Genomic DNA, 27,978 nt, shown 5'->3' with positions numbered 1-27,978 from the left:
TGCAGTGCAAGAACCACAAGCAGGACTACGAAGCCGGGAGTAAAAGTACCAACAATATATTGGAGCTCGTAAAGAAAAGACAAGAACACATATTCTGCTTTCAGGACTTTTTGGAGCTCCAATATACAATCAATTCGAAACGTGGCTATAGTCAGTTTATCTGGATATAGCAACAGAGAAAAGTTGGTAGTACACTCTTTGGAGTTTGGTCAGAGTCGTTTAATTTGACATTTGCTTGTGGAAGTGGACACTGCTCTAGAACTTGGGATCGATCCGACACAGTTTACAGTTTCTGCTGTCGCCCCTTGCTGAACGTTTTGGCCCGAACATTCTTCGATGACAACATGAAGACTTCGAAAGTTGCTTCCTGAATCCAGCTCGAGTAATTGTGGACCTTTGAATGGAGAGTGTGCACTAATAGAACGTTCTTAAGGTACGGTAGTAGCCTATTCTATTGGTTGATTCGTTTTATCGTGTTTTGTTGCTTTGACCGTTTAATAGTGCTTGGTGAAATAGTTGGTATTCCAAGTACATTTTTATTTTTGTATTGATGTGATTGCATGAAAGCTTATGTGAGGAAGTTGTCTCTGCATATGTGAAAACCTGCTAGACTTCGGGAGAGTTGAGGTACTGGAATGCATCAGTTTCGTCAGTGCAGCGCCGGGCGCATTGAGACTCAGTCGGTTGTATATGGTGCTGAACAATAACCTTCTGACTCGGTCGCTGTCCATGGTGCTGAACACGGAATGTCGGGTTCAGTCTTAAGCTCTGTCAAAGTCTTTCCGTTTGTCTGCGATCGTCTTATTGGTGCAATATTGTGACTTCAGAACACATTATTGCAGCAACCTGCACATTGGATTCATGATTAGCCTACAACAACACGACACAACATGAGGAGCTGTATGCATGTGAAACAAGCATGCAAATGCAAATCATTTCAACCGGTCTTACACGTATTGCTCCATGTCATTTAAAGCTATTTTTCCAGGAGCCAAGGAACTATCATTCCACGTTGTGAATAGCCGTCCTGATCCATTTAGGCAGCACGGACCTGAACGGTATATGTTGCATTACATGATCCCAAAAGATCTTCCACATATCAATTATGTCATGCAATGACTTTACCCTTGGAGATACTGTATAAACTTGATGACTCCATTGTACGTTTTCACACAGTCGGGCAATACTTCTCAATGTCCCTGCGCACTACATTTCATTTCATATAGAGTTACTTTACAGACACGGACACAGACAGAAGTCGTAAGAAACCGTGTGCAATGAGCTTGTCAATTGGAAGTGATTTTGATGACAGCATGAAGTTGTATCATGCTTATCATGAATGTCAGACATAAACATTTCTGCCGTGGGAGTGGTGATATATTGTCACATGGAAAAGCAGCCGAAGGATACATGCACTACATTCATCGTCAGGTTGCTCTACCAAAGTTTCTCAGTGTTCAGCGATATGGTTCCTTTTAAAGGTTCAATATTTCCAACTGTCATGGTCATACCCTGCTGAACTCTGATGAATCTCTGAATTTGATTTGAGTTAATCATGTCTGATAAGAACCTATCATTTGATAATGCAGCATTTGCTATTGCTTGAATGTAGAATAGCACATACTGTATAGCAATGATTTCATGGTTACCATTTCAGTTTTTGTTCATTCAACGACTATGAAACTAGAAAAACACTTGATAATCATCAAACAGTGTCTACTGGCTTTGATGACCTTCTTAATGCATGATATCAGTGCCTGTTGTTTTGGCATGACGAAGGCGTTCATGTAACGCTTTGGAACTTAAGACACATGGGTGACTTGTTTTCAAATCAAGATTTTCATTTGCTAACTGGCTGTCTGCTGGCATTGGACAGCATTCACTTCCAAAAGTGCATTTGGAAAACACACACACACACACACACACACACACACACACACACACACACACACACACACACACACACACACACACACACACACACACACACACACACACACACACACACACACACACACACACACACACACACACACACACACACACACACACACACACACGTTTGCCACAGAAACTGATTTGACTCTCACCGTAGGTCTCCAAAACAAAGGGGGACTTTTAGAGGCAGTAATGCTTTATAATGTGAATAATTCAGATACATGTGTTAAAGTGCTGACAAACAAGTCCGCTCTCATAGAAAGACACAGAGGGGGTACACTTGGATGGAAACAGGCATGTTTAAAGGATGCAAAAGCTGAGTGACATTTAGTGTGGGAGAGAGCCTTTCTCTCACACCCATCACAAGTGGGTCTTCAGAGCTCATGTAGTCTTGGGCTGTGTTGATTTTCCTCGTCAGCGCCCTTTTTCTTGTGGTGTCACATGAATTTGTCAAACGAGAGCCAAACGGCCACAGAGTTTAAGGATGGTGCCCTGCATGTGCCTGCCTTGGTTTGCACACGGCACGCAATTGAAAAGATACAGCGTGAGCCATTTCATTAACTTGATGGCGCAGAGAACAAAAGGGTTTTTGCTTCCTTCAAGTTTTTACTTTTGTCATGAAAGTCAGCAGAAAGAGAGCAATCTTACAGAGGAAGGAAAAACGGGGATGGAAAGTAAAAATGACCGTCCCTCCCACGTTCCGCTCCCCATTCCCCCACTCCTCCACTCCTCCCCTAGGGCTTCTACCACAGATGGTTCAGTTTCAGATTGCTTTCTCTTATCTTTCCCTTCTTCAACCTCTGCACAAAAAGATACAAAGTGACAGAGGATTTGGGGACTTGTTGGCCACCTGCGGCAGCTGTGTCCTTCATTTGCTGCATGTTATCGTTTCAGAAAAACCACGGAGATGTCCCTGTGTTAAAACAGTTCATATACAGACGACATGCAGTGCAGAGTAGAGCAAACAACAATGTATTGTCTCTGTGGCAATATGCTGTGACTGGAACTTATTTAGAGTAGTCAAATACACTGTCTACTGATCTATGATTGCCTTCAAAACAACCACATACAAAGGGTAATGGTTTCTATGGCAGCACTAGAACTCCTAACACCCCCCCGACACACACACACACACACCTGCACACACACCCTTACTTTCTCACAGCGCTCAATTTTCATTAGTCATGCAAACAAATGGCCCTTCTTCCTTAAAGCACTTCTTCTATCTGTGAAGTCTTGAATCATTGTACAACTTCCATATGTTGTACACAGTCCTAAGTGCACATCCACAGAGAGAAACAGGAGTGTTTTTCACTGGGCTGTTAGTGCTGTTGGATACATGGTGTTATGCAAAGCACATCATCATCTCTTTGATGAAAAGTGGCACTTGAAAACTGTGCATCACAGCACAAACAGAGAGCACCTGATGGTAATTTAGCCTTTTCCTCTCTTCTCAATTTTACAACAATATGCACCAAAAATGTATAACAGCTGTTTCCATAACTACCAGTAAGAGAGAGAGTAAGAGAGAGAGACTATAAAGAGAGAGAGAGAGAGAGAGAGAGAGAGAGAGAGAGAGAGAGAGAGAGAGAGAGAGAGAGAGAGAGAGAGAGAGAGAGAGAGAGAGAGGCTGTAAATGTGACAGCCGGACATTTTTCCTTTCTCTCCTCAGTTTTCGCCTCACTAGAAGCCCATTCATGGAGCTTCCGGGCTGGTATCTGGGAGGCCGAGGGAGGAGAGAGAGCGAGAGACATACTCCCACACAAAGCATAGGTCTACCTCAGAGGGAGGGTATAGGAAGGAGCCTTTTGCAGAGCGAGATGGAGGGGGAAAGGAATGATAGGGTCTAGCTTTAAAAGATGCAGGTGCACCGCTAGTGAGAAAACAAGAGAAGGAGAAGGCCTTGCGGAAGTTTTGCGAGCATTTCATGTTTTCTGGTATATTATTCTGCACCTGGTTATACCTTTTGTTCCTCAACACACCCAATAACGTAACCAAGACTTTGAGCCCCCTTAGAGACTTACTTATAAAATGTGAATATTCATGAATTACTTAGCATCATTTGGTGGATTAATCAGGTTTCAGGGCTTCTTTGGGCGTTAATCACTAGCACAAGAAGACTGGGCTGCCACAGTGACACTTGGCAGGATGAATATCCTTGCCCTGCATGCATGAGAAAGTTGTTGCTGAGCAACAGTCTTCTTCTCTCCTTAGCCCCCAAAACGCCCCAAACCCAAGTAGCCATAACACCTAGACATTGGGAAAACTCATCAAGTATAAGGTGCCACATGAAGAGTCCAGCACAGGGACATTGATCTTGTGTGCTCTTTGCTGCAGGGCCAGATAGGGTATTCATATACATGACTTGACAGATACAGATGTAGGATCTTAATTGGAGCCAGTTTGCTACAGAAGGAAAATAACATTGCAGCAACAGGAAGTGTGAATTATTATGTGGAGAGTATAAGTGACTCCAAACGTTGTCTGCGGTTCCCAATGGCAACGCGCTGGCACAGACGTCAGCCTGACGCACACTGGTTAGCGTTTAGTGGCACATTCCCGTGTGTGGGAGGAAACAGTGTGAGAGAGAGAGAGAGAGAGAGAGAGAGAGAGAGAGAGAGAGAGAGAGAGAGAGAGAGAGAGAGAGAGAGAGAGAGAGAGAGAGAGAGAGAGAGAGAGAGAGAGAGAGAGAGAGAGAGAGAGAGAGAGAGAGAGAGGCTAGCCCGCTGCGAAGGAGTGTAATTGCAGGTCCACACACTGTTATTATACTCTGGACCCTCAGTTCATTTGTTCATTGGAGAGATCTGATGCTGCACAGAAATGCACAGTAATGCTAATCACAGGCTCAGTACTCAAGTGGGGATAAAAAAAATAAATTTCACCTTATTTATACAGGTATGTCAATTAAGTAAATGAAGACCAAATATGTATTAACAATGACAGCATGTGCAGGTTGCAATGCGTATAATCATCATATGAAAATCAAACATTAGTTCGTTGTGAAAAATTCCTGAATTTACCATTGGACCGAGGTTCGTATTGGTAGGTGCTGATCAGAGAATTGTTACGCTTAGTGACCTGTCATGTTTCATTTTTTTGTCTCCCCTTTATCCAACAGACACAGCTTCGACACATGACTGTCTGTCTGTCCCACTGAAGCCTTCGAGCCCCATCTAATTCCTCAGAGACTAAACCAACAAGGACCAAGCAACCGAAGTCACATCGCAACAAATTGCATAAATAGAGGAGAGAGAAAAAAGTGAAATCGATTTGTGTCTCCTCGAAACATCCTCTCAAAGCGACCACACAATGACGTGGTCACCTCCCCAGTCCGGGCCCTTTGTGGCCCTTTTGGCCCTTCTGTTCCTCGGTTTGACTTCCAGCGTCCCTTCCGGGCCGGCCTCTGATACCTGTGCCTCCCTGGAGCAGAGCCGCTTCTTCGGGCTGTTCTCTTCGACCGCCAACCTGCCCTCCACGCCGTGCTCCTGGACCCTGCAGAACCCAGACCCTCGCCGCTACACCGTCTACATGAAGATCACCAAGCCCACCGACTCCTGCTTGCCCCGCCAGGTCAAGACCTTCCAGTTCGACTCCTTCATCGAGACCTCTCGCACCTACCTGGGTATGGAGAGCTTTGATGAAGTCGTCAGATTGTGCGACGCTTCAACTTCTGTAACCTACCTGGAGTCCAGCAAGCAGTTCCTGCAGCTCCGCAAGGTGGCGCCAAGACACAGCCTGGAGATTGTGGAGGGAGAGAGCAACAGTGAGTTCAAGGCCGAGTTCCTGGTGGTGGGCAAGAGGAACCCCAGTATGCCAGCCTGTCAGAAGCTGTGCCAGTGGCTGGAGAATTGTTTGTCCACCAGCACCCATCTCAACCCCTGCGGCATCATGAACACCCCCTGCCAGTGCTGGGAGACCCCCGTCAGGAAGCCCGGCGGCTGCTACCGTGGAGGCGTCTACCTAGAGAAGTGCATCCCAACCCCCCGAGACACTGGACGTGAAATTGTACGCGACGCCGAGATCATAAGTGAGTAGAGTTACCACCATTTAATCTGCTTATTGTGTTATGCTCAATGTCCATGACTCCACATGTTTGTTTTTGTTAAGAGTGTAGAGTCTAGACTAGATCTCTGTCTCGCTGATTGGAGACATGATCCTATCTCCTGATCCTGATCACAATCTCCTCAAGCTGATTCCAACTCATCAACCCTACCTCACTCTCCATGTGGTTGAGATGCCCCCCTTTGCTGATATAGAGAATGTGGGGTTCTGATGAAGATGTGCTTTTTGCTGCCCCAGTATCATAAGGCGTAAATGAAGGGTGTTTAGTAAGAGACTGTGGGGCTCCTTCAGGGCTAAATGGTCGGATAGCTCCCAATGCACATGTGTTAGCTCGCCTTCTTGTTTTCTTGGATGGCGGACATGTTTACTGGCTCTTTGCTGAGGGATTGAGGGATGCGAGAGATACACACACAGCGTGCACAAAGCCCCCTCAGTTAGCTTGCGCAGGAAATCGAAGCCAAGCACTTGCAGTAACCGTAGCAACGCTCCAGCCTTGCACACCATGCTTTCCACAGTGCTGGAAAGCAAACAATCATTTCAAATGTAAAAAAATTAATCTGGTATGGCTTCTCACAAAGAGCTGTCCTTGTGCTTTTCTCAGCTCCCTGACATGCATACTAATGACCCGTTTCCGTTTTTTACATCGAAATCCTTAAGAAAACTTTACCTGAAAAATCCATTTACATTCTTACTGAACTGTAGCAATTTCGATATGTCAGTTTCTGCGCAATAGAATGAGTTCAAGTCCTTCAGAATATTTTCTCCACATCTACATACCAGTGTCATCCTCAGTAATTATGTCTCTAGACTTGTGTGTCATGTATCATGTGTGCAATGTGCCTCTTCTCTTCTCTCCCGCAGAGGGCTGGAGTGGGTGGGGCCGCTGGTCTGAGTGCAGTATGGAGTGCGGGGGTGGAGTCCAGGTGCGCAGCCGAGCCTGTCAGCCAGAGGATAGTGTGTGTGAAGGCGTGGTCGAAGAGGGGCGGGCCTGCAACCCTCAGCCCTGCATTGGTGAGTCTACCTGTCAACCTAGCTGTCCGTCTGTTTTCTTGTCAGCCTGTATTGCCCAACCTACTGTCTGTCTTTGTGTTGATCTGTTTGTTCAGCTCACTAACCATCCTTTACCTCCACAGGTCAAGTGCACAGCCGTAGCCAAGCCCTGGCTTCCATTGTCGGCCTGAAAAGAGACAACGCTGATGTTCCTATCACTGGAGTTGTGGCCCCTCAAACAGGTGAGACATAGATTCTAGGGGGGAAAAAATCCAGCTTTAGGAGTAGTTGGAGAGGTGTTTACAATAGCATAATAACCCGTATAATATTGTCAAATTTAAGATACCGGTAGACCATTTGCAGTGTTCGATGTATAGCTTCGATGTCTGCCATATTACAAGTGTTACTGCCGCCGGACCTTCAGCGCTGACTCTTTGACCCCTGACCTTTGTAGTGGACGCTGCTGCGGTTGCAGATGAGTGGTCCCCCTGGAGTGTGTGTTCAGTGAGCTGTGGAGAGGGCTGGCAGGCCCGCTCCCGTTTCTGTGTTACCTCCTCCTACAGCACCCAATGCACCGGCCCCCTCCGCGAGAACCGGCCCTGCAACAACACCATGGTCTGCCCCGGTAAGTGGTGGCTCATTTCCTGGGCCGTGTTTAGGGTGTGTGTGTGTGTTCCTCTAGATAGGTTGGCAACTATGGTAAAGATCACAACTCCACCTAGTGGATAGCTCATGAAATTGTCCCCTCCCTGAACAGTCAACACCCAAAGACACTACAACTCAGTTACTTACAATGAATTCATATTTATTTTGCAAATGAACCAAAAATGTAAAAATGTATATTTGATGACATGGGCTGAATTTTTCCTCTTGTTTTTCAGTTGATGGAGCTTGGGACGAGTGGTCCCCATGGAGCCTGTGCTCTTCCACCTGTGGCCGTGGTTACCGTGACCGCACCCGCACCTGCAAGCAGCCCCAGAACGGAGGAGAACCCTGCAAGGGACCCATCAAACAGACCAAGTTCTGCAACATCGCAGTCTGCCCAGGTTAGCCTTATTGCTTACTTAATTTTGATGTGTGCCATTTAGCAGACTCTTTCATCCAAAGCAACTTACAAAAGTGAGTGCATACATTTAAGTATACGTGACCCTAGCGGGAATTGATCTCACAACCCTAGCGCCATGCTCTTACCAACTCAGCCACACAGGACCACTTACTTACTCATCTTAATGAGAATATCTCTGTCAATGGGGTAGCCTTCAACACCCTCACTGACCCATGTGGGAAGAACTCTGACTGACTAAGACACTTTCACTTTCAAGGCTTCTCTCTTCCCTCCTTCCTTTCTACCCATACTACCTATTCTGACTATTAGTGGTTATCTGGGGAGTCAAATATTAGTTTGTCATCACAACTGACATACTGTATCTGCAGAACAAATGCCTGCAGGGCTTAGTCATGGGCGGTACAGGCAGTGAGTAATACACTCCTCACTCACACACACACACCAACATGTCGGAGCTTCAGTTCTCTCTCTGTTGATACATACACACCGCCCACTGACAGTGAGGTGGGTTAGTCCTCTTCTCTCTCTCACCTACGTACATAAATATTTAGTCCGTCTGGTACTTAGATGTTTTTGAAGATATTATAACAATGGCTTTTCATTTGCAATTCCATTTTTCCCTTAACTGATGCAAATAACTGATTTTCTGCTGCTCCTCAAAACAGTTGAGTTGGTTAATTGAATGTGCCTGGCCATGTAGCTTTACACTGTGGACAGCAGATGGCAATATGCTCCACCAAAAGATGGCCGCTGTAAATGACTGTCATAACTTTGGGAAAATCTCATTTCTAAAGCGAATATATATTTCACCTGAAATTGAAGGGGATTTGAGGACAAATCATCTTTAATAGTCTATTCGACCCAATAAGAAAACACTTACTTTGGCTTCCAAAAGAAATATTTGGGAATAGCCAGGAAATCTAAAATGTCATTAACCTTTTTTGTCTCTTTATCCATTAATAAGGATTTATTCAATTTCTGACAAATTGTCTTGCCCTTTGGAAAATATTAAATATTTAAATATTTATTTTATTTATTTTTTCAAACTGCCTGTCATGTATTTTCATCAGGCCACTTTTCCTCCTTGCATACCCAAGATTAGACAAGGTGGACAGTGCTTAGAGCAGAATTAAAAGTAAAGTGTTGCACTGAATCAAGTCCCCCATCCATTCCCATTAGAACAAAAGAAAAAAAGGTTCCTGCTCACCCGTGTAGGCTGAAGGGCTAACTTAACGAGGTGGAACTCTGTGAGCGATGGAATCCAATGTCCTCCAGAGACTCCTGAATTAGGCCTGTCATGCTGTGTTGGGAAACATTGACTGTGTCCTAAATGGCACCCTGTTCCCTATATAGTGCATTACTTTTGACCAGGGCCCATACGATACCTATAGGGCTTTGGTCAAACGTAGTGCACTATTTAGGGAATAGGGTGCCATTTGGGACACATCCATTAGAAAAATAGGCCCATCATCTTTCCTCCCATATGATACATTGTATTAGGCCTATGTTGACCTGCATTGAGCAAGCAGTCATTTCTCTCCCTTAAAATACACTACACTTGATCAGGCTCAAACAACTGGTGGTTTTGTGCGTCGTTTGAGGAAGGAAATTGGCATGGGAGCCTTTTAGAGTTAGAGACATCTGCAGTGGTGCATGAAGGACAAAACAGAACAGAGTTTGGGCCTTCACTGCTACTCAGTCTCAAAGTAGGACATGTTAATAGCATCTTTGTGCCATGACGATTATTATAATGGCCCGAGGTTTGATGGTGTCCTAATTCTCCACCTCCCTCTCTGGTTCCCTCTAGTGGACGGTGCCTGGAACGAATGGTCTGGTTGGACCACCTGCTCCACCTCTTGCTCCAATGGCACCAAGCAGAGGACACGTGAATGCAACGGGCCGTCCTACGGAGGTTCGGAGTGCCGTGGTGACTGGCGTGAGACCAATAACTGCTTCCTGAAAGATTGCCCAGGTAGATAGCTTGCAACACCAAGTTTGAAACGGAAACCTCTTTTGTCATAATAACTCTTCAAGTAACCAGTTCCAGGGGTAGTCTATGGGTGAAAGGCCACTGCCTACTGGTCAGTCTGTTCAGGGTCAAGGGGTAACATTGTGTTTTGTCTCTCTCTAGTTGATGGACGCTGGTTATCATGGAGCTCATGGGGAAGCTGCAGTAAGACCTGTGGGGGAGGAAGCCAGCAGAGACAGAGGATGTGCGAAGGACCTTACTTCAGTGGAGAGACTTGCCCTGGAGAGAGAGGAGAGCTGAGACGCTGCAACGAGAAAAGATGCCCAGGTCAGTGAGTCAAAACAAACATGGCTGACATACAATTCAGTGGTTCAACACAAAACAATAGTATTCAAATACAACTTGACCAGAGAAAGCCAATAAATACTTTGATTCAATGCACCAAAATGTGTAACCAAGTCTCCCTCTCTTCTTTTCAGAACCCCATGAGATCTGTCAGGAGGAGACCGACGGTGATGTTGTGTGGAAGAGAACCCCAGCAGGAGATATGGCGGCCGTGACCTGCCCTACAGACTCCACCGGTACAGTACATTAACACATGGAGCACATTATTTTTTATAATACATACATTTACTTCACTTCAATATACATGTACTTCACATGTTTAAGTAGTGTAATCCTCCCTGTGTAAGATCATGCTGACCTCCAGTACTCCGTTGTACACACAGGCATGATCTTGCGCCGATGCACCCTTGGCGCTGTAGGCCTTGCTTATTGGGAGAACCCGACCCACATCAAGTGCATCTCCAAGAACTACCAGGACATTTCCTTGTTGGTAAGTTGACTACGCCAGAAAGGAGTGTCTTGAGATGTATCCTACAACAAACCTGCTAGTTATGATCATCTGTTGCTGGATCACACAATTAGTAGTCAAACCTCGCAACTCTGAAGACATTGCCCTTAACTACAAACCCTTAGAGATGGGGCTCATTACCATACCTAATATGATGATAGTTCAAAAACACATCTCCACAGCCTATGATTTCCCAGCGGTGTACTCAAGCTACAGTGTATCAGTACACCAACTAGAGTTTCAATGACCCAGTGTGACCTCTCTACTTTACCCTCCCTTCCCATAGGCCCAGCATGGTGTTGATAAGGCTCAGAAGGGCCTGATGGCTGATGGGATTTCTGAGGTGATCTCCCGACTGAGGGCCACCTCTGATGAGGGGACCAAGTACAGCGGAGACCTGTTGTCCATCATGGATGTACTCAGGAACACCACTGAGATCTACAAGGGAGCCAGATACAGCCTGAGCAATGCTGATGTGGAGGTCAGCCTGAAATACTGTTGCTTTTGAATTAAGCATTGAAAACAAAATTGTAATGTGTATAGTCACTCACACAGAGTAAGCTATTCCTTTTGCCATTGTGTTATGTTCTGACACTCCTCCAGCAAAGTATGATTTGGGCTTTATCAAGTCTAACACCTATCGCTCATATCTCCTTCTCTACAGAACTATGCCCAGACAATCAGTAACTTACTGAAGGAGGAACATCGTGACAAATGGGAGGAGGCACAGCTGGTGAGTGACAGGTTCTGACAGCAGTGTATTTATGCAATGCAACATATGAATAGGTGTGAGTGGATGCTTGTATGACTGTGTAACTGAGAAAAAGTGTGGAGGTTTTTCTTCCTTTGTCAGGTTTTTGCAACTGTGTGAGGGATGGAGTGGAAGGAGAAAGTTTGGTCTGTGTTGTTGTCACTGTTGTTGTAAGTGTGAGAGCGAATGGGGGGGGTTGGTCTGTGTTGTTGTCACTGTTCTTGTAAGTGTGAGAGCGAATGGGGTGGGTGGTCTGTGTTGTTGTCACCGTTGTTGTAAGTGTGAGAGCGAATGGGGGGGGGTTTGGTCTGTGTTGTTGTCACTGTTCTTGTAAGTGTGAGAGCGAATGGGGGGGGGGGTTGGTCTGTGTTGTTGTCACCGTTGTTGTAAGTGTGAGAGCGAATGAGGGGGGTTGGTCTGTGTTGTTGTCACTGTTGTTGTAAGTGTGAGAGCGAATGGGGGGGAGTGGTAACTGGTGGTACCTTATTATCACCCCCAAATAAATCATTCAGTTCCCTACTAAAGAGTAGACACCAGAGAAAGAACAGGACTCTCAGAGACATTGCTGAATATTGATTAAAAAGGAATAGGACATGAGTCATATCAATCCACAACCCCTTGACTTCCCTCACACCATCCTATACTGAAGACAGTGTTAGGGGCATGTTAAACAAGGATAGCACACTGCCATACTATTTAACTCATGTGTGTCTCACATGAACCATTACGAATAAGGGATAAGTAGAAATCCATCAAACTTGTTTTTGGCATCTTATGCTCTGGATCAGACGTGCCTCTCATGAATTTGAATGAATCCTCTTGACGTTTTTATCTCGTATATGTCGTAACATTTTGCAATATGTTGATTTTGATACTTGAAAGATGAAAACCCTGTTCAAGTTAACTGTGGCCCCCAGCCTCATGGATAGGATTACTCAGGTTGTTATCTACATGGCTAGAGAAAGGTTATACATATAATAGTGTGGATAACTCAAGTCACTAATCAAAAGGCCCACATTTCAGGGAACAAAAATGTGCGTGTCAAATTGAAGATGAACTGATTATGAACTAGCAGTGTTTCAGTTAGGAGAGAGTTGACGCTCGGGGCAGAGAGAAAGAACGAGGCAGGCAGGCAGGGAGAATCTCAACGCCCACTCTCCAATCTGTGCATCTCCATACCAACCCACAGACCATGGTCGTTGTCAAGAAGGGACACGTGCACAGACACTGTACATTGTGCAATATGTATCACACAGACGTACACACACACACCTTTCGCCCACATCGCAATTGTTCTGCGTCAGAGAGACGTAAGAGCCCTCCCTTCCACAGCAGCCTGCTGCCTGATGCCCATGTATGGCCCTCCGGATGATAGGAGGCTCCACTGTGGATGATAGTGCTTTTCACTGCTCAGGGACATTAGTATTGTAAAAGAATGAAACGAAGTATGAAAGGCATTACATATACAGTGCGGTATAAGGCCTATAAATTATTTTGTTCTCTATATGCACAGCTTAAATAAGCAATGCTAATACCCTCTATGAACAACGAATAGTCTCCCAGCCGGCAAAACTGGCATTGTAATAATGACGCAATTTCAACCAGATATCAACCAGTTCTGGTTGTAAATGGGTTGTAATGATGTTAATTCAACCGACTTCAAACAATCCGTGGATGTTTAGGATTTATTTTATATTAATTTACGGTCTCCCCTCCTCTCTTATTCCTTCTCTCTCCCTCCCTCCTCCGGTCTCTCCTCTAGATGGGCACTAACATCAAGGAGTTCTTGCAGCTTGTCGAGGACTTTGTGGACATGATCGGTATGCAGATGAAGGACTTCCAAGACATTTATGAAGTCACCGAGAATTTAGGTGAGCCACACATTTTCCCGGCCAGCTGTTCTCTGCTCTTACCCCCCCCCCCCCCCAAGAGAATGATGATTTGTCTTTACCTTTATCCGGCCACAGAGTTCATCAATCTTAATCATGTCACAAGAGACGTTCTAGATTAGTGGGGAAAATGCATCTATGACATTTTGGCAGGCCCATTAGTAGCTATCTATCTTCAAGATAGCACAGAACCAGATCATCGAAATATGTCAAAAATACAAATAAATCGACAAAAACAATTCACCTGCTTCGAAGATAGTAAAAAAGTAGACAACATTACGGGTCCTTTTCCAACAATGCAGATTTAAAGATTTTAAAAAATTCATATATAGAAATAGTGACACAAAGAATAAATACACAGTGAATAACGAATAAAAACACACATAGAAATAACATGGCTATATATACAGGGAGCACCGAGTCGATGTGCAGGGGTACAAGTAATGTTAAGCTGGATGCAAAGATGCTTAACCCCATCCTGCAAGTTACCAATTACGTGGGAAGAAGCTAGAAGCAGATTGGGTTTTACATAAACTCTCAGAAAAGACACACTGTCCAAACTGTAGAACTCACGCTTATTTTTCTCATTGCGTCAGCAATTTCTTGCCATGTCGTCTTGGCTATAGCAAAGGTGACATTCACAATCGCAGTTCACACAGGATTCAGCAGCAACTCCTCCAGACAGATAAAGACATGACGCATGAAGCCATAGCTGTCCTCCGCATGTGCAGGCGTCAGTGAATTGATTCTTCACTTACCAGACCCTAACGGAGTCAATGTATCCTATACACAACATGTATTCCAGGAACACTCTTGAACACAACATCGTATGTCTCTTTTTCTCCTCTCCAGTGTTGAGCATCCATAAGCGCCCCACAACCATGGCCACCGACTTCACCTTCCCAGTGAGAGGATGGAGAGGCATGATGGACTGGGTCAGGACCTCAGAGGAGAAGATCACTGTTTCCCGTGATGCTCTGTCCATCGACCAGTCTGGTGAGAATGCCATACGTACTGTAGTTAAAGAGTGTACATTCACAACCACTGATGCATACACAGCTAGTCTGCATATATAAATGACATGCATGTATTATTTGTTTAAGGAAACAGATAGAAGACAGTAAAACAAACAGTTCTACCAACTCATAAAGTCTCAAAAGCTCTTGTCTGTTCCTGTTGACGTCTACCATTTTCTTCTCTCCTAGTGAAACAGTGGAATGATGATAATAATTGTGGATTTTGTCTGTTACAGAGGGCACCACTGCATTTGTGACCGGGATCATTCTCTACAGAAACCTCAGCTCTATCTTGTCCTTCCAAAGGTAGCCTTCCTTACTGAGTGACTGATACTGCTCGCTTTTACAGTGCCTTCTAGATATACAGTACCTTGATGAAGATAAACTGTCCTCAGTTGAAACCTAAATGGGGCTAGGACTCAGTGACTTACAGACATGTGGTTACTCACGGTGAAAAACAACAATATGCAAATCATTGTAGAATTCCCCTGAAGTAGCCAGCCATTGATTGCCATTGAATCAACTACCGGAATTAAACTTACAGTACTTTTACAAAACTGTGCTGTATTTGACCAAATGTCCTGTCTCTTATCCCTTCAGTAACAGTACCGTCCTCAACTCCAAGGTAGTCACAGTTATGGTCAAGCCCACCCCAGGCCTGCTGTCCCCCCCAGTGGAAATCGAGTTCCCCCACCAACATAATGTAAGTTTCCTCTGGATAATGGCTCTTCAGAACTAGACGTTTTTAACAAGCATCGGGACATTTGACATTTCCTGTACACTTGCAGTGCCACAATTACTTTTGAAATCGTGTTGATCTTTAAACCACAAACTTCAGAGTTATACATTAAGTTGCATAAATAAACCTGCGCCGTTATGGTAATGAGGAGTGGCGTGAAAGTTATCGTGTGAAAAACACACGTTTGATGGTGGTTAGCACCATGCTGTTGCATCTCACACATATGGTGGTAGATGGAGGACTCACAACTGTGCTTCAAATGTGCACCATACGCATTTATCTTAGATCCTTACCCCGCCTTTTCTCTTTTCCCAGGATACCATAAACGAAACATGCATCTCCTGGGATGAGAGTGAAACGTAAGTGGTGACTAATGTTGTTCGCATCCCGTTTGTGTATTTCCATTCATAAATGTCCATATTTTTATCATTTTGTCAAGCCATTTGGGGATAGTTGATTATTCCCGCCAGCTCAAAGCTCCATTCACTCCTGCTTCTGTCATTTTATATGACCATTCACCCTTTAGCTATATAAGTCACTGTGATGCAGTAGTGTTGCATCTCTTGTCATCTCAATCATCTCTACTAGCAGAGACAGAGCGTCAATAGACCATGTTGACATGACCCATCTCTCTGAGCTTTACTGGTAGCAGCCTCGCTCATCCTCAGAGGCCCCTGTGACACCTTTCACGGATCAACAGGTCATCAGGATCCATTCATACCGCACTAACTAGAGAGGGACACAACACCGAGGCAACGTTGACGTAGTAAAGTTTCATTCTAATCATCCAAAGACAATGGCAACGCTTCTTCTCCCATCTCTACCGTTGTCGTGTTGTCCTTTTAAAGGTTAACAGAGGTTAAAAGGAAGTGAAACATGGACGTTTAAAACAAAATGTTTAGATGCATTTTAATGCATTACGAACACCCCCTGGCATTCTGTTTACCCCCAGCTCTGGATCTCTCACCGTGGGGCTTAGGGTGCATGCATCCTAAATAGCACTCTATTCCCTATAGAGCACACTAATTTTGACCATAGCTCCATAGGGACTATTTTGGAGGCAGCCAGCCGTACAGTTACATTTAGATTTGTACACTTGTGGATCACAGATAAACACTGCAATGCATTCAACTGAGGCCCTATCCACATCCGAATCCCTTCCCACCTGAGAAAAGCAGCCTAAGTCAAAAGAGAGAAGAAGAAAAAGAGGAAGAGGAGAAAATGTAATTAGCTCATACACTTTCAGGAGGGAGGGGGTACGTGCCTCCAGCTAAATTAGATTAATTTTGGACAGCGGATGTGATTAATGCCTAGATGGAGGAGAGGGGGGAATGGTAGAGAGGGAGAAGCCCTGGATCAGAGTTTGGGTCAATGTTTACTCTGTGGAGCAGCACTTGTTTGATTTTGAGGCAGGCTCAAGGGGGAGATGCCATGTCAATCCACGCCCCACTGTCTATGCTATGCTATAGACACACAGATTGAGGCCTAGCGCTAAGCTAGGCTAGTCTAGAGTCAGTGTCCACCTCTCAGTGAAATGCTGTTAGCGTTCGATATTAGACCTAGGACTCATTCCAAGCTAACCTACTCTGTCTGATCCCCAATCGAAGCTACACAGTCAGATATTTACAGTTAAACAAACCTTTCCGAGGAACAATGACTCCTAGTCTACCCTCTACTTCACCTTACAACGTCTAACCCATCTGAGCGACCTGAGAAATCTCACAGGCAAGCAGGTAATTAACTGAATTGGATACAGAGCAAAGCCTCGTCTCCCAGATGACTTTCCTGTTGACTACCTACTAGGGACTACTGATGTTTCCACGTCCCTGCTATACCTGACAGTGTGATGGCTTATGTCTGGGTAGGAGGGCTGGCTAGGAGGGCTGGCTGGTAGGGGGGTTCTATTTCCACCACAGCTTTTCTCCCCCTGACACTCACAACATGTGAAACACTGTGAGGTGGAAACATCTTCTGCTGTACAGTGCGGCCTGATAACTTTACCCCCGTGTGACATAAGGATTTTGTCACAGAATATGTGACGCACTTGTGTATCGTCCCTGGTTCTTCCATGATGAGGAGAAGGGGTTGTTGCTGTCTGGAGATTGCTGATTACAATGTCTTTTAGTGGTCATTGATGACAAGACGTTGCCCTTTGTCTCAATACCTAAAACGGGATATTCTTGGATGAAAATCCATAGTGGCCATAGTTACCTGAGAGTTAACATCATACACTGTAGATATTCAAAAGGTTTATAGAAGACCCCATGGCAGTCATATAGAGGTCATGTGGTGAAGTGATATCCCATGCCCAAACCATAAGGCCATGTATGGTTGAGCAGAAGGGCACAAATTAAATCCATTCTCATCCACAGAAATACACTCATATTTCTTATTTTACTCATACATTTGAGAAAGTCTGCTGGAAGAAATTCTCTTTTACAATTTCCTCTTTCAGTATATTGACTTTAGGCTTGTTGGGATCCTCCAGTGTCCACCATTTCATATATACTACTGCTTGTGAAAGATAGTCAAAGGATATACATTAGACAGATCATTTTTTATGTTTTTGGTATAGCATTAGCGACAATAGTGTTCATCCCACAGCAGAGCCACCATTTCAGGTGTTAGAACTACTTTTTATAAGGAAACAGTTTGTCTTGTGAAAACAACAGGTTTATTCTTATATCATTACTTAGATTTGGATCAAACTCACACACATATCACATATCATATCAATCATGTATTAAAAATATACATTCTCATGGTAGAGCATAGCACTTGCAACGCCGGGGTTGCGGGTTCGATTCCCACGGGGGGGGACTAGTATGAAAGATGTATGCACTCACTACGTCTGCTGAATGACTAAAATGTCAAATGTACATTTCAAATTACCATGCAAAACTGTTCTGGGCATATTTTATGTGGTCTTATTATATTCTACAGTGACAACTGTTTGGGATGTAGAGGATAATTTGAATCATTTCTCCGATAAATGTTTCCTCACTCATACATAACCCGCTGTTCTCTTTCACTCTTGCCCTGTGCAGTTCTTCGCTGCTTGGATCTTGGTCTGCGCGTAGCTGCAGAGCGGTCGCTGTTGATTCATTCAGAACCAAATGCGTGTGTGACAGGCTCTCCACCTTCGCCATTTTAGCGCGTCTAAACCCTGATATGGTAAGTGATGCGCCTATTTACCGTGTGTTTCTTTAATGTTAATGTTCGTTTTGTGTGTGTGGTGATAGAATGAAATGTAAACATAGGCGTTGTTTTTCGAATGACTGGGTTTCGCGCTGCCAGCTTCCTCGTCTTTGTCTCTGTGCAGGTAGGTGCCATTGACTATAGTTTTGATAGCCTGGTGATTTTAATGATCAGGTAACTGTGAAATTACATTCAGTATGTATCAACATAACTGTCGAATAATTGTGATAATAGGCCTAGTCGTTACATTTTAAAGATGGTTTTCAATATAATTTCTTAATCAAATATGTGGAAATTACATATGGCCGTGTCTGCATTAATAATCAGAGGCAATTCTGTGTAATTATTAACAATTGAATGAAATAGACAAATTCAAGTTGAAAAACATAATGCTAAATTTTTTCATTGTAGCCTACAAATAGAGTGAATAGCTGACGTTACAGGCATCACCTGAACAATGTGTATGGTAGTCAGGCACTTAGGCTTGTTAATCATATCCGAATGTGTTCTACATATATCACAAATGTGTTTCCATTTGATCAAGTTTCTTAATTCGTTAATTTTGGGTATTCAAATTCATAGGGAGTTGCATTCCATAGTTTTCACAGCATGCATTGACTTGGTGAAACACATACTTTGATTCGTGTATTCATTTGATCAATATGTATAGAGCTCCATTGCGCAAAGGCAATGTATAATTTACCGGGTTTAGATTGTGCCTCCATAACGTTCACTCTCTAGTTGCCCTGGTAACGACTTCTGCGGTGCAAGCTCATCTGTGTGATTTTTTTTTTGGTAACTGGGATATTGAGGAAGAACAAACCCCATCCCCTCCCCCTATACAAACCCCCAGGTCAGAGATAATGGTTTACCCATTTGTGCAGTGCTGGTGCTGAGTTTGCTGCAATGAACAAAACCACAGTGACAATCAACAGATGGGACTTTGCTATTAAAATTCAGAGAAACGCATGTGTCTCTCAGATGACTTTAAATGCGCATATGATTATCTTCCATTCCACTGCAAATATCACATACTAAACTGTGGTGGGCCCAGCAGAAGCATGTCCAAGCCTATACAATAGCACAGCCAGTAAGTATGCTTGGACTGCATGATTCTGCTGTATCCAGCGAAAGATGCTGCCAATCTGAACATAAGAGATGCAATCTGGGCTTTGTTTGTCTCTAGACCTGTTGTCATCATTTGATTTGTCTCTGTTGTCAAGTCTGGAAAAGAGAAAGGCAGCTACAGCGCCCCCTGTGTTTGTGAGACAACATCAAAAACCAGCCACCCCTACCCACACCCATAGTCAACGGCCAGCTACGCCAATCATTTTGTCCCCCACGGGCTGCATCAAGTCTCTCTGGATAATGGCAAAGATGCTGGCCAATGAGAGGCACACCTCTGGTTGTGCATTGATGGTTCCACCCGCCCCACCATCCTTTGATGTGTACTATAGACATTTTCAATACTGTCCCTCCGCTTGCCAGCTGTATGGGAGAGAACAGCCAGACACTGCAGTGTTTCAGCTCTCATTTGATAAGGTCTGCTTCCTGGACCCTGCACCAAATGAGAACGTGTCTTGGACACATGGTCAAAGAGGCAGGAGTGGCCCACCTAGTTAGTCAGTGAAGATAACCTTGACCAATGGACCCCGATTAGAGCTGTGCGCACTGGGTAATCAAGCCTTATCACAAATGAAAATGCGCACTTAATAGGCACCATAAAGACTTTTTGTTGTTGTCCTGATTCTAGGTTTAGGAGAACATGGGAACATTGGGATTCTGTCAAGGGCAAACTCAAGACAGGTTGAATTACAGTTTCATTCAGTAGCCCATGTCAAAAGGCTGCATCAACCCATACAGACAGATAGATAGGGAGGGATATAGTGAAGCTAGCATACTGCTGCCACTGTTATTTTTCTCCCTGGCATTAGCAAGAGGTAGAAGCAAAAGGCAGTTCAGCGCATCCCTTCGCTGTCTGCCATCTGGTTTGGAAGCCTCTGATGTAGTTGGATAGATTTCGAAACAAATTTGCTGTGCTAATTTAGTATTTGGCTGCCTTAGGCAGTGTTTGCCAGCTGTGCAGGGATATGAGGTAGGTCCACACAGAGAGCAGATAGCGACAGAGACAGCCTTCCCAGGCACTATCTGCAAGGCCAAAGCCGTAACCATTTTACCTTTCAACTACAAAGTGACATCCCAAGGATCCCAGATAGCCAATTTATTGTCTTCCTTAGCATTTAGCTCACTTTATAAGGGCCACAATTCCTAACCCCTATCAAAATGCCTAGTTAGACTCTTCGCTTATGAAGAAGGCTTCCACCTCGGGTGCCTGGACACGATTGGTCCGCGTCTCATTTGCACCCCGGTGATGCAGATTAATCTAAGGTGTTCAATTAACTCAACCCCCACAAAAGATATCAAAGCAGGGCGACGGTAGGCGAGGCAATAAGCCCCAGCCAGTTAGCTGGTGGGTGCGGGTGGGGGCCACTGGCTCCCTCTCATCAGTATTGGTGCCCTCGTGGGCCCCACAGGGGCGCGACATCCTCCCGTGTGCCCGCCGCCGGGAGTTCAGTGTGCCAGGGCTGTCTGACAAAGGTGGGCACCTCCGAGGGCAGGGGGTGTCAGATGAATGCACGGGATAACAGCCCACCTGTCCACTGCAGGGAGGGGTGAGAAGATACTAGGCACACACACAGACACTGTAAAAATCCCCTCATAGAAAGACACAACAGCATATAAATCTATGCAGATATTAGCTTGTAAGGATGGGTGGAGATACGTAGAAGGTTACTACTGCAGCTATAGCACCGCTGTCGCACCACAATGGCAGGAGAAAATAACATCAAGCCACCATGCTGAAATACCCAGGATATTTCTCTCTCTCACCCTCTGTTTAGTAGCGGGAGATATATGTTCTGTATCCTTCTCGCCTCATTTGCTGGTTCAAAAGCTCAATGGGGAAACGCAGTGACCTCGGCCGAGTTTCTGGCTCGCCGCTTCATCTTTCTGACACGTTCACCTTGGGGTCACCTTGCCTTAGCAGTGGCCTAATTGTGCCATTCAGTTGTCTGCCTACAGGGAGCCGTCTGCTGTTCCAGATAGCGCAGCAGCGAGCCTGCCCACAAGGCTCACTGCTTGTGTGTGTGTGTGTGTGTGTGTGTGTGTGTGTGTGTGTGTGTGTGTGTGTGTGTGTGTGTGTGTGTGTGTGTGTGTGTGTGTGTGTGTGTGTGTGTGTGTGTGTGTGTGTGTGTGTGTGTGTGTGTGGTTCATTTTCTGGTGTTAGCCTTTTTCAAGTGGGTGTGTTTGTTGCTGTGCACCGTACTAAGGGAATGCGTTGTGTTGTCTTGTCTCCTCTCTACAGAACATGGATAAGAATCTTCTTCCCTCTGTGACACTCATTGTGGGCTGTGGGGTCTCCTCTCTCACCCTTCTGCTCCTCATCATTATCTATGTCTCCGTCTGGAAGTAAGTGCCCCCTGGAAGCAAAACCACTATTTCACATTTCAGTAATATCACATGTTTTTGTGTGAGCAACACTCTTTGTCTTCCCCCCGTCCTCACTCTCTCCATTTCGTCCTCCAGGTATATCCGCTCGGAGCGCTCAGTGATCCTCATCAACTTCTGCCTCTCCATTATCTGCTCCAATGCCCTCATTCTGGTTGGACAAACCCAGGCTCGCAACAAGGTAGGGCACCATTCTAACCAATCCCCTCTCTTCTTTTTCTTCTTTTCTATTGCTTAGACTGACTTCCTGCTTTGAGGCCTTGGGGATTAGCCGCACCACTGACACCGTTCTTCTCTCACTCTCTTTCTCTCTTTCCCTCCTTCCTTCAGGTGGTGTGTGGTGTGGTGGCTGCCCTCCTTCACTTCTTCTTCCTCTCATCTTTCTGCTGGGTGCTGACGGAAGCGTGGCAGTCCTACATGGCTGTCACGGGCCGTCTGCGCAACCGCATCATCCGCAAGCGTTTCCTCTGCTTGGGCTGGGGTACGTGCCCTAATAAATGGCTTTCTGTGTCTGTATTTCTGTCCAGAGAAATATAATTGCTATAAAGGGCATCCCCATTCAAAGAGTAGAAAAAGTAACTATATTTGTATGAGTCTGAGTCTGTCAATGTGTCTGTCGTTCCTTTTCCAGACTTCACCTAATTCTATTCTAACTGCATGTTTTCCTCCCTTTCTGATATGTTGTCTTCTCGTTCAACCCTAACTCTGTTCCTTCTCTCCCCCTCTCTCTTATAGGACTCCCTGCTCTGGTGGTGGCTGTGTCTGTTGGATTTACCAAGGCTAAGGGATATGGCACCGTCAACTAGTACGTTGAACCTCAATCTGTCTCTTCCTCCTCACCTCTCTCTTTCTTCTACCTCTCTCTCTCTCTCTCTCTCTCTAACTCCCTTACCCTAGCTCATGTAATAATGGCTCTTGTTCTGTCTGTTCCCTGTAGCTGCTGGCTCTCTCTGGAGGGTGGACTCCTCTACTCGTTCGTTGGGCCCGCTGCTGCCGTTGTTCTGGTATATATCCCTGTATATCTGAAATATATATATATATTTTAAAACCTTCAAATACTTATGAATGAATGCTTTTACCATGCATTCTCTTATTCTCTTATATAGTAGTTAAACCAATGGCTACCCATTGTTAAACATACTGTTAACCACAGTTAAACCCATTGCTCACTACAATTGTCTCACTCATTGTGTCTTTAACTTCTTTTGAACAGGTTAACATGGTAATTGGCATCCTGGTCTTCAACAAACTGGTGTCCAAGGACGGCATCACTGACGTCAAACTGAAGGAGCGAGCGGGAGCGTCCCTGTGGAGCTCCTGTGTGATTCTGCCCCTGCTGGCCCTCACCTGGATGTCCGCTGTCCTGGCAATGACCGACCGCCGCTCCGCTCTCTTCCAGATCCTCTTCGCTGTCTTTGACTCCCTGGAAGGGTTCATAATCGTCATGGTGCACTGCATCCTGCGTCGAGAGGCAAGCGCAACGTTTTCAAGTGTTATTTTCCCTATGTTTTGGTTTGTATTGAGGGGCGTTCTGAAAGAGTACATCAGAAAGTAGCTGACTGTTTGGCCATTCTGCCACCGTTCTAATAGGTCCAAGAGGCAGTGAAATGCAGAGTTGTTGACCGTAAGGACGATGGCAATGGAGATTCTGGCAGTTCCATCCAAAATAGCCACCACACCCAGCTCATGGTGAGTGTCTTTGGTTACGCTTATGTCTTGAATGAAATCATTATGAACGATTGAATCGTGTGTTTTCAATGTAAAAGTGTTTAATACATACTAAGAAAACCTTCTCTTTGTATTTTTTTGCAGTCTGATTTCGAGAAGGATGCTGAATCCAACAGACCCGGTGAGTGTCTTTCCTTTCATTAACCCCCCTAACCATTTTTCCATTCACTTACTAAAATGCCCGTTCATTCCTGAAGGGCATAGGGCCTTTATTTCTCCATTTAGAATGAAGATATTTTAGAGGCGTGTTGCTACTTAAAGAAAACATTTCAGCACAACCTTTGATTATTTCTGAATCTATTATTTACCTTTGACCATCCTTTCAATCAATGGGAATCAACAGAAATGCCCAGCATGATTGTACTGTAAGTGCACTATCTTACCTATTTTCCCCCACCCCTTCCCTCCTCTCTAATCTAGGTGGTATGAACTCCTCCTGTGAGGAGAAGATGCCCCTCCCACCTCAGCTGCCCCTCCCCATGAGCTCCAACTTCCACACCCTGCCCTCCCACACCACCAAGGCCCACATGCAGGCCGTGCCCGAGTACTCCAGCCACACCCTCACTCTGAAGAGGGAGAAGAGTTGGCTGCATGGCGGCATGGACCCGTCCTCCTGCGGGAAACCCATTTATGTGTGCGACGGTGAGCTCTTCCAGCAGCTGGATGCCGACCTGGTGTGCGGCCAGGCAGAGGGGAGCTGCCCCGACGGTAGCGGCTACTTGCTCCTGCCCAACACCACCTCCACCCTTCGCAAGGCCAAAGAGGACCCATCCAAGTACAACATCAGCGTGGAGCAGCTTCCACAGACCAGGCTGGTTCATCTCAGTGGGCCCTTCGCTGAGCCCCAGGCTGCCTTCGGACTCAAGACGCTACCGTCCGACCGGGTCAGCGTGTCCTACTCGGAGAGGGACTCTCCCATCCAGAACATCCACAACATGTCCAGCGAGTCTCACATCACCCACAGCAGCCTGGGAGACACCTTCGACTCTATGAACTCCATGATGTCCAAGAGCGAGACCATCTCCACACTGTCCATGAGCTCCCTGGAGAGACAGAAGTCCCGTTATGCTGAATTAGATTTCGAGGTATGTATCTTTTGTAACCAACAAAAAGTTATTATATAACAAATACTGTATTATCATGTTAACAGCACATCTATAAACTTGTAATAAACATGTAATAATGTCAAAGAGCTACATTTAAGCAAACTCAAGTGCATGTTTGTATATTAACCAATAATCTAGATAGAATTCATCAGTAGCTAAATTCAATTGGTCTAAAATTGAGTCATTTTGTGCCATTTGCTGACCTACTATTCCTTTTCCCATGTGTCCCATAGAAGATCATGCACACAAGGAAACGTCACCAGAACATGTTCCAGGACCTCAACAGGAAATTACATCATGCTGAGAAACAAGACAGAGAGTCCCCTGCTTCAGACAGCAAGGTAAATAATCATATAGAAATCTATTTTACAGTGTACGTAAAGATTCACATACAGTTATTTTATTGAAGGTAAATACAGTAGAAAATAAATGGGTAGTCGCTAGGCTAGACAATGTTAACCAAAAGAGAGAGAGACCGTTCCAAGCCGAGGAACATCTTTAATCCGATTCGTCATTCGGAAACGCTGAGTCTTTATTTACATAAGAGTATTGTTCTTGAAGAACACTTGACCTCAGCAAACCACATTGACCTCAGCAAACCCCTTTGACCTCAGCTGTTAATTGCATTAACAGTCTTTTAAGATAATTACTTAAACTATGCATTTTTGTCTTCTTCCTTACAGTCTGTGAGATGGAGTGTGTCCTCTGGAGGAAGTGACAAAACAAACCACAGCGTGAGTCCTATTACCCATACTGGTCTAACTTTCTGAATACACCTATTTAGGCATTTTAAATAGGGCATACGCTGCATTGCAATGCACCACTAGCCCCCAGTATAAGAGGAACAGTTAATGCACATTACACAATTATATTGGGATTTTTAAGTTACCTTAAAGGTAGTTAGTTAATGGCTAGTCGATTGACAGTTGGTGGATTAAACAAGGAATACTACAATGAATGACCATCATCCAGATTCACAATTTTCAAAAAAAATATAGGTCCAACTTTATTGCATTGAACATACCGGATCTAATGTGGTGATACAAATACTCATGGCCTTCCACTTTTCACCTCATCAGGACAAGCAGCAGCAACAGGTGGAGAGACCCTGGGATGGGGTCCAGAGGACGCAACATTCACCGCCTGCCTGGGTGCGGAAAGACCTAGAGCCCCTGGCCGTGTCGCCCCTGCATATGCAGCAGGTGGAGTGGGAGAAGGCTGGAGCCACCATCTCAATGGTCAGCCAGGACATCATTGACCTGCAGACGGAGGTCTGAGAGGATGAGCATGAGATTGTTCCTTATATTTCAAACTCGGTCACCTATTCTATTGGTTTTGGGAGAAGAAGAGCCATGGATCCACATGGAGAGAGGAGAGGAAGCCAAGAACGAACCAGCGAAGAGAGGTGGGGGAAGAGAGAGCTGAGAGAGTGCTGAACCCAGAATACATGTCTACAAACCCTCGACAGAGGAAAGATGGAGAGAGATGAAAGGAGGGAAGCTATTGTGTTGTCAAGATTTGTTTTCCAGCAAGGACATGATAATGAGCAACACTAGAGAAGCAGTTTGATATTGACTGGTGGTTAGTGTCAGATAGTGACGACTGGTTCTGGTTCTGTTTGTGGTCTGACCACAGAGGTTTCCTTTAATCTTCCGACTGGGTTCAAGAGAGGTGTGGTCGACATGGTTAACATGCGGTCAACAGGCCACTTCGACTCGTTTTGAAACAGTGGGTTTCACTCTACCCCTGAGCTCTAACCAAACCCGAACATTTGTACTTTTGTGTTTGCGGCCAAGGCATCTTCCAAGTTAGCTAGGACAAGGCAAGAAGAGACAACTGGACTCCCATCAGACTTGGTGTCTGAACTCAACGCTGTGGTTTATGGACACACCCTTTAATTGCTGTGTTGTAGCTATTATTTTCTCGCTTCGCCAGGAAGTGCATCTAAAGAGTTGCAAAGACTCTTCCATGAGAACTCTCTTCTTAAGACTATGATGCCTATACTGGAGACAAGGCTTGATCATGCTTACAGAGCAGAACATTATTATTATCATGTTATTATATTATTATTATTATTATTACCTGTATTTTGTTTTATTGTTTTAGCATCGATCTCAGTTTTCAAAAGGACTGCATAGCATTCAGACAAGTCAGCGTGTTGGTGGGAACCCTGGTTATGCCTGTGTTCTGCCTCCGCAGCACATGACGGGTACCTGGAAGAACATCAAGCTCTGTTACAGGAAGAGCAGTGTATTCTGGGAACTGCTGAGCAGCATCATTAGGAAGTGTTGGACAAAGACCATTAGATTCCCACCTCCAGTTCCCAATAAACAAGAGCCCCCGCTATTGGACCTCTTTTCCTTCCTGCGACACACACAGCCTTGCAGAAAGAGCTCTAGATCCCAGGACTATAAGCTGTGAGGCACTTGCCAACGACATGACTTCACTTCCGCAGTGCCAGCTACAAAGGACTCCGACACAACATCCTTGTGTTTTTAAAACCATCAGTGTGAAACTAGTGCAATATGATGGGCGCTTGATGCTCAAGCTGGACTGATATCAGAATTCTAAGGCTGGTTTTTCTTAAGATGTTTCAATACTTTTTTATAACGTGTTCATCGTATTTACAGAGAATACAGATACTTTGTTGTGTAATAAATATGTATTAGTAATGAAACACATTCATTCAATAGAGGTTTGCTTGTGTTCCCAGTGAAAGCGCAAGACTACAAAATTATTTGGAGGTCTGTGATTAGTAGATTATTCTAATTCTAAAAAGCAAATGTTATATAGAATGAATAATAGCCTATAAGAATATATCTAAAAACAGTGCTTCGGGATAACTGTTTTGACTCCATACCTCACTGTGTGGAGTAACTGAACCTCATGTCTTCTGTAATAGTGCGTTTTTGATAATCTTGTCAATATTGCACTACAGTATGTGCCAAAAATCTTTCCTGTCCCCTATTTCCTTCCTAGCCATAGTGCCCCCCTCTTGTTGTACATGTATAGTTTTGAGAGCACAAGATGAATGTGATTTTTTTGGAATAAAATAAAAACATATCTATATTACTACATGTGAGAGCTGTCCTTGTTGATACCTGAAATGATGTTGGCACTGGCGTGGTCTTATTTACCTGAATAAATTCAATTATTTTGCTGGATC

The 27,978-nt window shown here is 44.7% G+C and overlaps 1 protein-coding gene across 1 annotated transcript; it reads left to right on the top strand.

Moving 5' to 3' along the window:
* Positions 1-27,884, top strand: LOC124012018 (adhesion G protein-coupled receptor B1-like). The gene is made up of 30 exons (XM_046325355.1): positions 1-433; positions 5,057-5,965; positions 6,862-7,011; positions 7,134-7,232; positions 7,445-7,615; positions 7,872-8,036; positions 9,864-10,028; positions 10,188-10,352; positions 10,505-10,606; positions 10,754-10,860; positions 11,165-11,359; positions 11,543-11,611; positions 13,392-13,500; positions 14,371-14,514; positions 14,771-14,840; positions 15,135-15,237; positions 15,589-15,632; positions 18,321-18,447; positions 21,836-21,939; positions 22,057-22,159; positions 22,309-22,459; positions 22,714-22,783; positions 22,916-22,982; positions 23,192-23,449; positions 23,569-23,667; positions 23,791-23,827; positions 24,127-24,791; positions 25,046-25,153; positions 25,496-25,546; positions 25,892-27,884. Exons 2-30 carry the CDS (start codon positions 5,248-5,250, stop codon positions 26,087-26,089), a joined length of 4,614 nt encoding a protein of 1,537 aa, XP_046181311.1. The 5' UTR covers positions 1-433; positions 5,057-5,247; the 3' UTR covers positions 26,090-27,884.
* The last annotated feature ends 94 nt before the right edge of the window (positions 27,885-27,978 follow it).

The sequence above is a fragment of the Oncorhynchus gorbuscha genome, linkage group LG24 (genome assembly GCF_021184085.1).
Source record: "Oncorhynchus gorbuscha isolate QuinsamMale2020 ecotype Even-year linkage group LG24, OgorEven_v1.0, whole genome shotgun sequence".
In the NCBI taxonomy this organism is placed as follows: Eukaryota; Metazoa; Chordata; class Actinopteri; order Salmoniformes; family Salmonidae; genus Oncorhynchus; species Oncorhynchus gorbuscha.
The sequence above is the reverse complement of the archived record's forward strand: the minus strand, read 5'-3'. Positions and strand labels throughout refer to the sequence as shown.